General features: G+C 41.8%; 1 protein-coding gene across 7 annotated transcripts in view; it reads right to left on the bottom strand.

Annotated features, from left to right (window-relative positions):
• The window catches only part of DISC1 (DISC1 scaffold protein), a 275931-nt gene extending 268867 nt beyond the window's left edge, over positions 1-7064 (bottom strand). For 6 of the 7 annotated variants that reach the window (XR_012902799.1, XR_012902798.1, XM_075924740.1 and 3 more), the window contains exon 1: positions 6925-7064. Coding sequence is in view for 4 of the 7 variants with exons in the window: in XM_075924740.1 (XP_075780855.1) it covers positions 6925-6979 (55 nt within the window). In the remaining 3 variants the exon portion in view is untranslated. Of the gene's footprint in view, positions 1-6648; positions 6869-6924 lie in introns of those variants that run through there. The other variant, XM_075924742.1, reaches the window with a different exon arrangement.
• Positions 7065-14742: the final 7678 nt, after the last annotated feature.

The following is a 14742-nucleotide window of genomic DNA, read 5'->3' as shown; positions in this document are numbered from 1 at the left end:
CCTAAATAGGTATTAGTGTTCTCCCAGTCATTCATGTTGGCTTTAGGCATAACACTCTTGACAGTTATTGTTAAAAACAATAATTTTTGCTTCTATTATCCTTTTCATGCAAGGAGTGTAACGTACATTAATGACATTAAACCTCATCAGTTCTGTGATGCATGACAGTACTTTGCAGGCTGGTAAACAGACATACACAGAGGTTAAGTGACTTGCCCAAGATCACAGAGCATGCTTGTGGTAGAAAAAGAAACTAAACCAGGAGTGCCAAATTCCAAATCCCTGATATGGCCACTAAAAAAGGCTGCCTCTCAAAAAAGGCTAGGGCTTAGGACCTTTTAGGTTTGGTCTTTATAAAATTGTTTTGTAATAGTTTATCTTAAAGACTAGAGAAAAATTTCTTCCTAAGACTTCTTTGGATTCCCAAAAATACTTGGAAGTGCGGTACAAACAACAGTAACTGCTTTCTTATTCAAGTTATGTGTCTCCTATAAGCAGAGTCTGCTGGTCACATCAGATTGTATTGGATTCCGTATTGTGGAAAAAAAGTTAATCAAGGACTTTAAGACGAATTTTCATTGGTAACATAAACCAAATGTAAAGTTATGACTCCAGATGTGACAGGCTAGCCTCTGCTCCAGGTCTCCCATTAGGGATGTTAATATTAGTACATGCATCTGACGAAGTGGGTCTTTGCCCACGAAAGCTTATGCTCCTACACTTCAGTTAGTCTATAAGGTGCCACAGGACTCCTCGTTGCTTTAATATTAGGTTATTTTAGTAATCGAGTAGTCAACAGAACTGTTATGGACTATTTGATTACCTGATAAGGGAAAGCAGCCAGCTCAGTACCGGCTTGCACTGGGACCAAACACAGCTGCAGCTCTGCAATTTAAAAGGTAGTAGGAGCCAGCCAGGCAGGCTGCCCTCCACCACCCCCCCCCCCCCCCCCCAGCTCGTATTGTGTTTTAAATTGTAGAGTCACAGCAGGGTTTGGTCCCCAACTTGGCATGACCCAGGGCTAAACCAGGCTGTCTGCCTGTCTGCCTCCTAAATGTAGTAGCTCCTGCTTCCTCCTGCCATGCTGCCTCTCATATAGGCAGTAAGGGGAAGGGGGGAGAGAGAGAGAAATGTGAGTAATCAACTCAACTACCCGATAAGCTTACGTTTATCTGATAGACAACTAATCAACTATTCTTCTACATCCCTATCTCCCATACATACCCATGATTCTTTAATATGACTATATCATGATTCAATCCTGTTCACACAAACAAGATCAATCCATGTTATAAATGTTTGTACTGTACACATGGCCTAAAGTTGCTGAAAATTCTGCAGATATTCTCAGATATAATGGGGCAAATGAGATTTAATAAAATATCTCACTCAGAGACTTCCTGTGGGTTCTTCCATTAATGAAACAAACGGGTCTATTGACGGGCTTCTTTAATTCCAGTAGAACAGAAAGGCCATTATCTTGAAACTGAAAGCTTTTTTACTGTTACTTGGACTATGAACACAACCAAAAATGGGACACCCAAAAGACGTTTTTTAATGGTTTGCAAAAGCTCCAAAATTGAAAGAATTCTTCAATATTTAAAAGCTCTACTAGCTTCTTGATGTGCTATGAACATGCAAGCTATGATCTGCTTCGGTGTCTCACTTTTTGCAGAAAAAACAACAACTTAGCAATAGCTTTTTTTAGTAGACATGAAATTTGGCCATTTTCTCCCCTGAACTCATACTCAAGTCAGAATCAAAAGCAAAGATGTGTGAGAGAAAAAGACTGAGATGAACTGAGGAAATTTTCAAGGTTAGAATGCCCTCTTTGGGTATGAAGATAAACTCTCAGAAATACGCAATTCCAGTGAATATGGATGCTATTTTATATCATAAGGAAAGAAATAAAAAGACCATGCTATTGCATACTAGAAATTTTAAAGATACTGTAAGTTATACATGACATTCTTCTGTTTGCATCAGTGAAAATGTCTGCTAACATACTAACATAGTAAAAATTCATTTTGATGAGGACAAAAACATACTTGATCTAGAAATCCAAGTTCCAATAACTTTAGTTTTCCATCTGTATTTCTTTAGGATATGCACTACAAAAGAACTACTATATCCCATATGAAAAATTTCATTCAGCTTGACTGTGATCTAATTAGTTCTTTTCCACATCAAACTATAATAATGTATCAAAACACATGCAAAAAATAGTGAAAGGACAGTGCACTGATGCCATATTCCTTTAATAAGAAAGGGACAGTGTGCTAAAAACCTAGTAAAACTAGTCACACAAGATGGGGTACAAATCAAAGTAGATAATTTTTCAACAAACACCAATCAAGATAAATGTTCAGTATTTGAAACAAGCCCATAAAGCAGGTTCTCAGATTACTATTAAACAGCCAGTATTTACGCACTCAGACATCACCGGCAAATGGCTGGATGAATAGATACGCACAACGCACACTGAAAAGGGACCTCCGTTGTGCATAGGCTATGGAACTTTAAGAGTTAACTGATTTTCTTGATCTTGCTGGTGGACATCAGATATTTAAATGTCACTTTCATCTACTATGACTAGATATTTAAAAGTTCTTGTTTATCAATCAGCTTTTAATTTGCTGTAAATTGTATTTGTTTCAAGACATGCTTATGGCAAATTATTGAGTTTGTTATTATTAATAATCATTTGAACACTTAGGTTTCAGTTACATCTCTTTCTAGGCTGAGCCATGCAGAGCGACGTAAAAGGGGCTGAAACGCTAGCCCCCCACCAAATGGAGGCACTATGCCTTTCAAAAGCATAATGCCTTCCCTGATACCAAAGGATCCATCTTACATTGCACCTGTTCAGCAAGTGCAATAAGGGCTTCCTCTAGTCCTATTCCTTTGTGCCAAGATACCAGTGCAAGAGAAATGAGCTGCACCTTCATTCCACCAAGAAATGCCCCTTCTCTGGCTCTGCACTCCCTTGGTCTCTGAAGCCTGATTATAATTATTCCAGACGCAATTATGATGAGAAAAAATACCTGAACCGTCTCCCACTTTGGTATATTCGTGCTGACACAATCATAACTTGACCATGTATTTTTAAAGCCCACAGCCACACATTTTTGGTAGCTTTACACTGTTTTGGCTTATTTTATTCCCTACTTAACTCCTTTTACCTCTTTTTTAAATCTCACTTTAAAAGTTTTAAATTCTCTCACTTCTACACTGTAGTTTTAAGTCGTAAGAAACTTTTTTATATATAATTTAATTACATAGCTTTATGTAATATGTACTGAACTAAGATGAGAATCATTCCCAGAATTATGCTTAAAATGAGATAACTTGAGATACCCCTTAGTTTATCAAAAATGACAAATATTTTCTGGAAAAAGTCAATTTGATGGATTTAGCATTAAAACACACTAGTACATAATTCATGTGTGCTAATTTTCTCATGTTTATATTTTTTGACAATGTGTTTTTTCTATTTGTGAGAGCAATTTGCACCCTAGACAAACTGCTTGCCTCAGTGTGCTTTAAAAAAAAAAACACGACTTATTATTTGACTTACCCAAGTGCATAAGTTTACTCATTTTTAAGTTCCATGAGTCAAATGCACTGAAAAGTATCACTATTCCAACTAGAGATGATAAAAGCGGTTAATTAGGTAACCGTGTAGTTACATACAGGCTTCCACATTGCAACTGGCTGCCCAGGAGCAGGGCTGATGGCCAGTACATGGCAGGAGCCAAGTCCCAGCTGCTGGCCCCACTCCCACAGAGCTAGGTGACACCCCATGCTAATACCTCTGTACCAGAGCAAGCAGGACCTGGCTCCCAACCTGGCTTCTAGGGAGCCAGCTGCCACCCCACACCTCAGGCTCTAATACAAAGCCTGCAGCATGTGGGGGCAGCCAGCCCCCTAGGAGTAGGGCTGGGAGCTGATGTGTAACCACTGATACATTCATGCTTCTTGGTTAACTGTTTAAATGGATACATTATTATATCCCTTATTCCAACTAAGTTTCAAATTGCACATAGCCTTTGAAAGGTTGGGAGTTTTTACCACTGAAATTAACTACTGTTGCCCTTTCTGACCTTTGTTTGCTCTTTATAGTTTTTCCAGTTCTGTAGTTACCATGTTCCCATAAACTAAACTAAGGAGAAACCTGTAAAAATCTGACACTTGCTCCCATAGGATCATCATTTGTTTTTAGTACTTTAAATCAAAAGACATTTGTCTTAAACTTATCAAACTTTTTAATGTAGGCAAGGCTTTAAAAAGAAAAGCTACCATCTCTACTGCAGTTTAAGTTTGCTTGCCTTATTTGTGGATTTTAACTACTGACATCACTGTGCTTAAAATGTAGGCCTCTAATTGCAGAGCCAAAATATTTTTTCCAAGAGTGCTGGAAACTTTTCCACACACATAATAAGTTCTGTATTGTATATTTTGTAATAATATTTCAAAACTGTCAGGCTTTCTGGTTGAACAAAAGCAATAAAAACAAATACAGTGGTGCCCTACTAAAATTTCATGTCATTTTGGGGCCTGTGAAAGATCATAACCACTGCATTCCCATAGGAGACAGCTAGGCTTGCCAATATGCACTCCCACAGGTGTACTCAAGTATCACAGAGCTAACTGGCGGGGCAAACACAGCTGGAAGTTGGTAGGCCATCATCAGGCTCAACAGCAGGCTGACCACGAATATTTTATTTCATCTACAACATGAGAGGAAGGAGCAGCTGAACTAGGGCTGCAGGAGAAAAAAGGGGGAAGAAGCTACTTCATGTTTAAAGGGACACCAGCATATTAATTATTCAAGGGCAATTTCTGACCTTACACCAGTCCCTTCTCTTGGTGACAAAGAGAAGCTTTTGGTGTGAAGACCTGAAGAGGAGCTCAGTGTGGCTCAAAAGCCAACTCTCTCTCCAACAAAAGTTGGTTCAATAAAAGATTCTCATATCCAACTCTAATCTCCTGGGATTGTTAGGACTATAACTATGGGCCATTTTTGCGATCGGGGCTTTTTTGCGCAAAACAATACCATGTTGTTTACACTGGCCCTCTTGTGCAAAAGCATTTGCACAAGAGGGCTTTTGCTCGAACAGGAGCAGCATAGTATTTCTGCAAGAACACTGACAATCTTACATGAGATCATCAGTGTTCTTGCGGAAATTCAAGCGGTCAGTGTAGACAGCTGGCAAGTTTTTCCACAAAAGCAGCTGCTTTTGCGGAAAAACTTGCCAGTCTAGATGCAGGCATGCTGTTTATGAAGTCTCTTGTCAATTTGTTGTTGTTTTACAATGGCATCTTTTCCTGCTTTGAAAAATATTGCTCTCTCCTTAACTTTCATACAAACAAACAGAGAAACTGACCAGCTGATTACACAGAACATAGTGAAACAAACTAAAGATCCATCCACACAATGGGAATAATAACCCACAAGAATACTGAGGCTTAAATTGTTTAATACAGTAATATCCATTGGGTGCGTCTAGACTGGCAAAAACTTGCTGCCTGTGTACACTGGCCACGAGAATTTGCGCAAGAGTACTGACATTCTAATGTAAGAATTCAGTGCTTCTTGCGCAAACACTTTGACGCTCCCGCTCAGGGATAAGCCCTCTTGCGCGGGCCAGTGTATACAGTCATCTTAATTTTTTGCGCTAAAATGGCCATCGGAGCTTTCTTGCACAAAAGCGTGTCTATACTGGGCACGGATGCTTTTGCGCAAAAGCACTTTTTGCGCAAAAGCATCCGTGCCAATCTAGACGCTCTTTTGCGGAAATACTTTTAACGGAAAAACTTTTCCGTTAAAAGTATTTCCGCAAAATCATGCCAGTCTAGACACAGCCATTATGTTTTGAGATCCACACATGGTAAAGACCAGGTATTCTTTATTTAGAACACTCAGCGGGAGAACAAACAGTTCATGGATAAATTTGTTTTAGAAATGCAACAGATTCATAGGCAGATTAGCAGAAAAGCCATTACAAGTACTGTACAAAGAAGAATATAATGAACATAATTTATTTTAATATTTATATTTTTAAAATTATTTGGATAGTTCATATTTAAGCAGAGGACAATTTCCCTTAAAATCAAAGCCATCTACCATGAGCAGCTGAGCTAAAATATCCAATCTGGTTTCTATTAGGTTGGGTGGGGTTTTTTTGTTTTGTTTGGGGGGCAGGGATTTGAGGGTGTTGATAGTGCTTCTCTAGTCTGCTCAAGAAGAAAAGAACATTAGAGCAAGAGGAGCCCTCCCAGATGGAAGCCTCATGGACACTATCCAGCCCTGGCAGAAGGACCCAGAACTAAGGTCACCATATTTTTCTAAACTGAAAACGGGATGCTGGGTAAGTAGTGACTCCAGGTAGCTCATCAGACCAGAACCACCTGGTGTGGCCACTCTGCCCAGCTGATTATAGACATCACAACTTGTTTTGGAAAATCTGGATATTTGTCCCACTTGCTTTTGCTCAAACATTCCTCATCCCCCTTCCCCTCCAAGGCAAGAACAGGGGGACAAACGCCAAGTTTTAAAAAAAAAAGTCCTGATCTCCATGACTGCTGAAAAGCAGCGGCCAACCCGCCCCTCGAGTCACCCCGACCCTACCCTGCCCAGCCACTCACCCAGGCTCGCTAACCAGCGTGGGGCTGGGCGCCCCCAGGCTGATCCGGTCCCTTGGGGCTCCCCGCTTGCACAGCGCCGAGCACAGCGCGGCCCTGGCTGCCGGGTGCAAGCGCAGCCCCACGGCCCCTGCCTGCCGCCGCCCCGCCCCGGCTCCGCGCCTGGCACCCCCGAGCTAACGGCTCCCAAGGCGGCGCGGGGCCGAGGCCGGGCTGCTGCGCTCGCCCCTCGGGCGGGCACCGGCCGGTAACGCGCCCCGAGCTCGCGGCTGCGCTCACCTGGGCTCAGCCCTGCGCGCCCGGGCCGCCTCTCGCCGCTGGCGCCGCACCACATCCTCCGCCGCGGACTCGCTGCCGCCGCCGGCCCCAGGCCCAGAGGCGGCCCCGCAGCGCCCCCGCCTGGCCCTACCGGCCGCGACAAACGGTCTCCGCGAGCCACGCCCCAGCCCGGCCCCCTGCACACGCAGCCAAACCCTTCTCCCCTCACGGGCTCCCAGAGCCGCCGGCCCCCCGCCTCTCACTGCCTCATCACAGCTACACGGCCCACAGATAGAGATGCACACACACCGCCGATATTCCCCACACCAGCACGTGCACCCCACACCACCTCATTTCCATATGCATCCACACCTGACACATACACACCATCGATCTACATATAGGAATATATCTTACTCCACATATACAATCCCATGCATTGCATGTTTACACCACATGTACACTACACACCCACACATATACACATATATACACTCACATGCAGCCTCAAGAGTTCAAAAAGCATAAGATTTGATTCAATATGATTTTTTTAAGAAAAAGTGTTGTGGGTGTGAGAGAGAGACGGTTTTATTGGCTTTATGTTTTTGAGCCCTGTGTGTATGTCTCATATGGTTTTATTGGCTTTCTGGGTTTTGAGTCTTTAGTGTGCACTTGGAGCATATTTTCAAACTTTTCTCCACAACTAGAGATTTTTTTATTTAAGCATAAATTCCAGCTTCTCCGTCTTCAAGGAAAACAAATGGTAACACAACTCACAAATAAAATTGTAAGAGTTGACAACACTACACACACACACATATATATATATATTACACACTCATATACAACACAGCTTTGCACATCACACGTATATTACATCCGAAAAGTATATGCTAAAATAACATTAAGGTTGCTACTGAGTACTTCAAAGCTAGTAAATGCAAAAATTAAGCTTGCCCATGTATACGGTATTTAGTTATATGATCATATACTGTTTTTTCTACAAGACACTCATTTGGTACAAAGGATGGAAAGTGCTAGAAATTAATCAGGATTATGTAATGAAGAAGGTGCCATGTAAACAACACACACAAATATTACACATACATGTCACACATCCAAAAAGACATACATCCACACAACAACCACAGATCTGTTCAAATCACATATACATACATATCAAATAAAATGCAAAAACTAATATTTTTAAAGAGATTTTACTTCAATGGTAAATTCTCATTAGGGTCAGTCGTATGCAGTTTGCAACTTCCAAACAGAGTTGCAAAAGTCAAGTATTCTAATTCATAGTAATTTGTGCAATGAAATGCTGGGTTTATCTTTGTATAATTGGTACATTTATTTATATAACACCCACAGTTTGTCAGGTACTTCATAGACAAAATTCCCTGCCCAAAAGAGCTTGCAAATAAGGAAATACAAATTTTTATGCATAGGTTTATTCTTATTTAGATAAGTAGTCGTGTTTAGATCTCCTGATATTTATTTTAATTTTGGACTCAGATTGTACACTACATATCTGACTGATTCAGACTCCAGATTCCACCTTTAAATTAATTCATTTTAACTAGTTTTAGCCAAGTTAGCACCATTTATTATGCACTATGTTCAAGTGTCCTGAGTTTGATACAGATTTGAGAAGGCATATAAGGATGAGATTTTTATCGGTCAATGTCTGTAAAAGTCAATTCATTGTATAAACACAAACCAAGGGAAAATACTGCCATAAAAAATAATAGAAATGTGCAAGATAGGCAACGTTTGCTGCTTGCAAACATTTTCGTATGTTTTGGTATTTGATGCTTACAAATTATGGCTTACTGACTAGAAAACTTTAACTTTTTGAATCTCAACATCTATTATCGTTATATCATTATTGTCTGACACCCCCATAATTTCCCACAAGTGTGAAAATTTTAAATCAATAAAAATAAAAAATACTTAAAATAAGTATCTATCATAATATCTCTTGAAATTATACAATAAAAATTGAATTCTGCTAAGCCTATTTAGAAGTTAGATAAACCTGAGAGAGAGAGAGAAATATCTGCCTTTGTGTGATATGGAAAAATTAGCCAAAATAGCAGATTAAGAGCATTTTTCAACTCTTTTGAAAAGAGGACGTGTGCCAGTCTTACAGTGTAAAAATGCTTGTAGTTCACTGAAATTATTGCAGTTCACTGAGGCCCTGATTATCCTCATTCATATTCCTTTAGCCCAAATGAAATTCAGGCAAATTTTCAGTCCCTGAACTCAGAGTGACTTGGGGCTACTCTGTATTTAGTTCCCTAGTGGTGCACAATGCTCCAATGAGGGAAGAGAGGAGGTAAAACCACAGTCCCAAGCCCTTTACACCAGCCTGCAAAAAGGGACCAGAATGCAGGGCCAATCCACTGTACTACACAGAGAACTGTAGTAGTAAACATCCACCCTTACACTTCTGGAAGCACTGGGTAATTTATACCATCCCTTATTTGGGGAAGTGCCTATGTGTATTCTACATGCAGAATGTTTTGCTCTTAAATTTAAATCTACAGTGGTACACTTCAGTAGCGTAGTCTCTGTGCACACTCAGGAGTTCTTCTGTGGGACTGTATTTTGCTTGTTGTAGAATTTTTCCTTTTCACATTGAAGAAAGCATGCATACAATTATGTGTATGATATTGGAAACAATCATTGTGCTGAATGCATCTCAGTGGCTTATGATTTTCATTAACTAATTCTTCACTAAGAATTATGTTCCTCTTTATGTATCTCATGGTCTTCTCTAATTTATTTCAAATTAGATTAACTATATCTGGTATATATGCTTGAACGAATCCTTTCAATTAAGGTTGTTTATATGTGCTGTTTGAATTCTTCAGTCTGGATTTGGATGTCAGAAACAGAAACATTAACTGTTGTAGGTGCATTCTAATACACAGCTATCACATACCATCAGTCTCTGAGGAACTTGGAATGTATTTTTCAAGTTTCACTCAGGCCAAAGCAGGGAAACTGCCCTCATTTGTGTATTAAGGCCATCACTTTTCTGAGGATATCTTTTTTTCTCTTCCATCTTACTACAGCCACCAGTATCTATCCTGAGAAACCCCCCTCTGCCCACCTTCTGAGTTCCCCAAAAAGGCTAGGTGCCATCTCTGTACTATTTTTTATTTACCTTTTCTCTCTTATACCAGGTCTATACTAGACTAGGAAGGTCGGCTTAAGGTACTTTACTAGACCAGCTAAATCAAATGCCAGAAGATTGATCTCTGGCCTAAACCGAACACTAAGGGCGCCTCTGGTTGGCACTGGTACTCCTCGCAGTCCCGAGGAGTAAAGGAAGCCAATGAGAGCGTTTGCGCCCATCAACCTCCCACTCTGAAGACAGCACCAAGCTCAGATTAAGGTATGTTTACTCTCACTACATTATTTACATAGCTGGAGTTGTACACCTTAAATCAACCTTCTGGGTCTATTCTAGACCAGGTCTTAGTTAACTTCTCTTCCATCTCAAACCTTCATCACCACTTTTGCACTGATGCACTCAACTTTACTTCTTTTGATACCTTTAATTGCTTACTATGACCAGGTAAACTTGTGATTTTGTCTTAATCTTCTATTGGCTTCAGTCAGAATTCTGCTTTCTTTCATATCTCCCATGTTTATATATTTTCCTATCACCATCTCTACCACCACAGTATCCATGTACACCAAAGTTAGGATGCAGCATCTTCTACAATCCTCATCAATATATTCATCACCCCTCACTTCTACTATTGTTCTCTATATCTTCATGTCCCAGTTTTTAATCCATGTGTGGAATGTTGCTGTATTCCCACATAAAGTGAATGCCTTTAAAAAGCCAACATTTCCCAGCAGATGCCACACAGTTATTTCTTATTTTAGCCTGGAGGAGACAGTACTGTAGCAGTTCCGATAGTTTGCGTGATTTTTGGCAGATGTTGCCTTTTTAATGGTGACCACTATATGCTGTGCAAGGCCATCCCACTCTCATTTTCCAACAACTTTGCTAACTCCCCACTAATTACAGAATCAAATTCAAAACTGACATCTTCATTTTTCAACCCTACCATGGGCCCCTCTCTCCCTTTCTTGTTCCTCTGCTTGTCAGGAACTGACCTCTCCTTTGTACAGTACCTTCATGCAACCTTAACAACATTGTAAGAATACTCTCCTCTACACCTGCTGCCATCTGGAATAGGTTTCCTGTAGCTCTGTGTCTCATCAACTCCTTCCTCTCCTTTCAAAACAACTGCAAATGTCACTTTTCTTCCTTTCTTACACTTCTTAATTTTATTCCCACCAAGCTATCAGCACTTACCTTAGATACCTTAATGACAGAACCTTGGAAACATCATGGACAGAGCAGATGAGATTAAATTTGGCCATGTGTATTATTCAGCTTTGTAAATGTTCACAATGACTCTGCAGAGTGTTTGGTGATATGGTTTGAATGAGAGACGTTCTTCATTACATAATTATAGAACCATAGCTTTAGAAGGGAGCCAAGGTCATCTAGTCCAACCTCCTGCCAAGATGCAGGAGTATAAAACTTTATCTCTTTCAAAGTCAGAGCACTTGATGAAAAATTCTGACTCCAATGAAGGCAATGGCAAAACTTCTATTGATTTAAGTGGAGCTTGCATTTCATGCCCCAAGAACTGTTTTGTCAGAAATATGTCAAACTCATAGCAGTCCAAAAGAAACAATTATGGTCCTCCTTTAACAGGAGCTGGTTGTGGAGGAAAAGAATCAGGCATACTGGGAGTTGGGACCAAAAGGCTTAGAGCTGGGCCAGCAGGCAGCCTGTTTCTGGTAAGCAGGGTTGCCAATTTTGGTTGGACTTATTCCTGGAGGTTTCATTACATGGCATAATCTTTAATTAAAGATTAAATTCCTAGAGACTCTAAGACAATACAGGAGGTTTGGCCACCTATTGGCGAGGGCAAGAGCAAGAGAAGTGATAATCAAACAAGGGGGCTGTGCAGATAGGTCTAATTAAGGCAGAGAAAAGGACTGGACTATGGCTAGAAGATCTGCAGGCCAATACATTGTTACCTCTAGCTGAGACTTTGGACCTGATGTGCCCCATCTTCATACTTCTGTAATGGTCTACCCCAGGGAAGCTGGTTCAATTTTTGTTTGTAATTTAAAGCAATTGTGCCAATGTCCTGCAGCCCTAATAAAGCAGTCTTTTGTCATTCACTAGAGTCTGAGAGGTGATAGGAAATCACTGACGGTGGAAAACTGCCAAGCCTACTGGTTGGGATGCACACAGTGCTAAGTGCACATCCAGAAAAGATTAGAGGGAACATTGGTACCAACTGTTCCAAATTTATCACAAATCTCACAATATTAGAAAATTCAGTGTCTGTTAAAGAAATTCAAATGTAAAGGTCTAGAAGTGCACAATTAAGGTAGGCAATCAGCCTTAACTCTGACCTGTAGTTAAACGACAAGAAAAATACCAGAATTCATCATGTATTTTTAAACAATCTGAGACTACAAACTATTATATGTGTAGTTATTGCACAGTGTCACTGTAGTTATTCAGGAGGCGCTCAGGATTTACTGCCGAGGTGTCCTCACAGATCTCTGACTCCATTGATGATGATAACCAGAAGGCTGTTTGCATGTGTGCTCAGTAATGTGTGCCATGTCGACTTGTGCACTTAGTCTCCACAGCAGACCCCAAGAGAGCCCCAAAGACCACAAATCGGATAAGGATTGAAGGTGCCAGACCAGGTTTATTGTTAACCAAAGTACAGTAATAGTTGTCAGTAGACTACTGAACCACTATGCATATGTACTTGCCACAATGGAATGACTCAGTCAGTGGGAAATTTTCATTGCCCCCTAGGACATACAAAGACTGTCCCCCCAAGACACCACTTTATATACAGGTTCAAACAAGTCACACCTCACTGCTGACATATCAGGTTGCCACCCTCTGATGCTACTTAGATACCACCCATCACCCTGTACCTCGTGGGTTGATTAGATCATCTCTATCCATCATGCTGTCATTTTAGACCCTTTCCTGAACCTGGGTCTGTATCTGTGAGAAGTGGGTACCAAGGTCTTTTTTAATGAGCTAGTGGTATCATGTGCTTTCCACTTATAACCAATACCAATTATTGTTCTGCAGTCAGTACCTAGCACCAATTAGTGTTTTGCACTCTCAGCCCTGTTTATGCCAAGTTCTGTGGGCTGGGGCCTACCTCTTGCTCACAGCTTAGCTTTGCTTTATGTTTGCCATGTTTTGTCCATTGTTAACTAAGCCTCAGGCTTCAGACCAAGCCTGTGCTGCATTGGCTTATGTATTAGGCCTTCATCTTACTACAGGCAGTCCCCGGGTTACGTACAAGATAGGGACTGTAGGTTTGTTCTTAAGTTGAATTTGTATGTAAGTCGGAACTGGTACATATTGTAGGGGAAACTCTAGCCAAACATTTTTTTTAGTTTTGGATAGCATAGGGAAAGGTTAACTCCCCTCTAATGTTTGTTTTGCTGTCTGTTCCCCTGTTCAGAAGATTTCACATCTATTTCTGTCCCTGTGACAAACTCAGGACTAAAGGAGTAACTCATCAAATACCAAACAGCTCTGCACCATGCTTTGAGCTAATAGCTTTATTTCCACACACCACCCAGGGTTCTAGGAGGAGGGTCCTTTTTTTGCTAACACAATGAGGCCAGCACTTTGTTTGTTTTGGTGGAGTCTTTGTTTGCCCAGGGAGCCCAGCATGTATAGGGGGAGGAGGGGCGGAGAGGCTGCTTTTGTCTGCTGTTCGGCAGCCTGTTGCTCAGGGGAGGGGGCAGCCTGTTGCTGGCAGGAGGGAGGGGGGAGGCGTGCAGGATGCGAGGCCGCGGGGGGGGGGGGCAGCGGGCGTGGGGAGGCACTTTTCCTCTGCCCGGCAGCTCTGCGGGATCCCTGTCCCTGTGGCCAGCTGCTGCAGGCAGAGGCCAGTTGGAGCCGGCAGGCCGGAGGAGCCGGCCGAAGAGGAGGAGGAGGATGATTCTAGGACCCAGGTGAGCGAGCCCCGGGGACGCTGCTGCGCTCCCGGAGCCCAGCATGTATAGAGGGGAGGAGGGGCAGAGAGGCTGCTTTTGTCTGTTCGGCAGCCTGTTGCTCAGGGGAGGGGGCAACCTGTTGCTGGCAGGGAGGTGGGGGGGGCAGCGGGCGTGGGGAGGCACTTTTCCTCTGCCCGGCAGCTCTGCGGGACCCCAGTCGGAGCCGGCCCGAGGAGGAGGAGGATCCTAGGACCCAGGTGAGCGAGCCCGGGAATGCTGCTGCGCATGTGCGGGAGTTGCCTCACCCCGTTCGTATCTAGGGATCCGACGTAAGTCGGATCCACGTAAGTCGGGGACTGCCTGTACAGTTACTACAGTGCAGTGTTAGCACTAGGATTGTTTCAGAGCCCTGTATACTTCCATGCTCAAAATGTTTTGATTTCTTTTAAATGTAACCATAATTCTAAAATTCTTGGGTTTGTAACCCTTGTTTTGGAGATAACTACAATGCTCATGTGTGGTTTTTACTCTTAGGATACTCCCATGTATTGAACATTAACTCCAGTTTCATTAGGAGATTCATACAACTTAAGGCCACTAAGACCATTAGATCATCTAGTCTGATCTCCAGTATAACACAGTCAGTTATATTTCACCTGGTTACCTTTGTTTTAAGCCCAATAAATTGTCTTGCTAAATCATGGTCTTCCAGAAATACATCCAGTCTTGTTATCAAAACAGCAAGAGTTGGAAAATCCATCACATCCCTTGATATTTTATTCCAATGGTTTAATCTCCTTTGCT

The sequence above is a fragment of the Pelodiscus sinensis genome, chromosome 3 (assembly GCF_049634645.1).
Source record: "Pelodiscus sinensis isolate JC-2024 chromosome 3, ASM4963464v1, whole genome shotgun sequence".
In the NCBI taxonomy this organism is placed as follows: Eukaryota; Metazoa; Chordata; order Testudines; family Trionychidae; genus Pelodiscus; species Pelodiscus sinensis.
The sequence above is the reverse complement of the archived record's forward strand: the minus strand, read 5'-3'. Positions and strand labels throughout refer to the sequence as shown.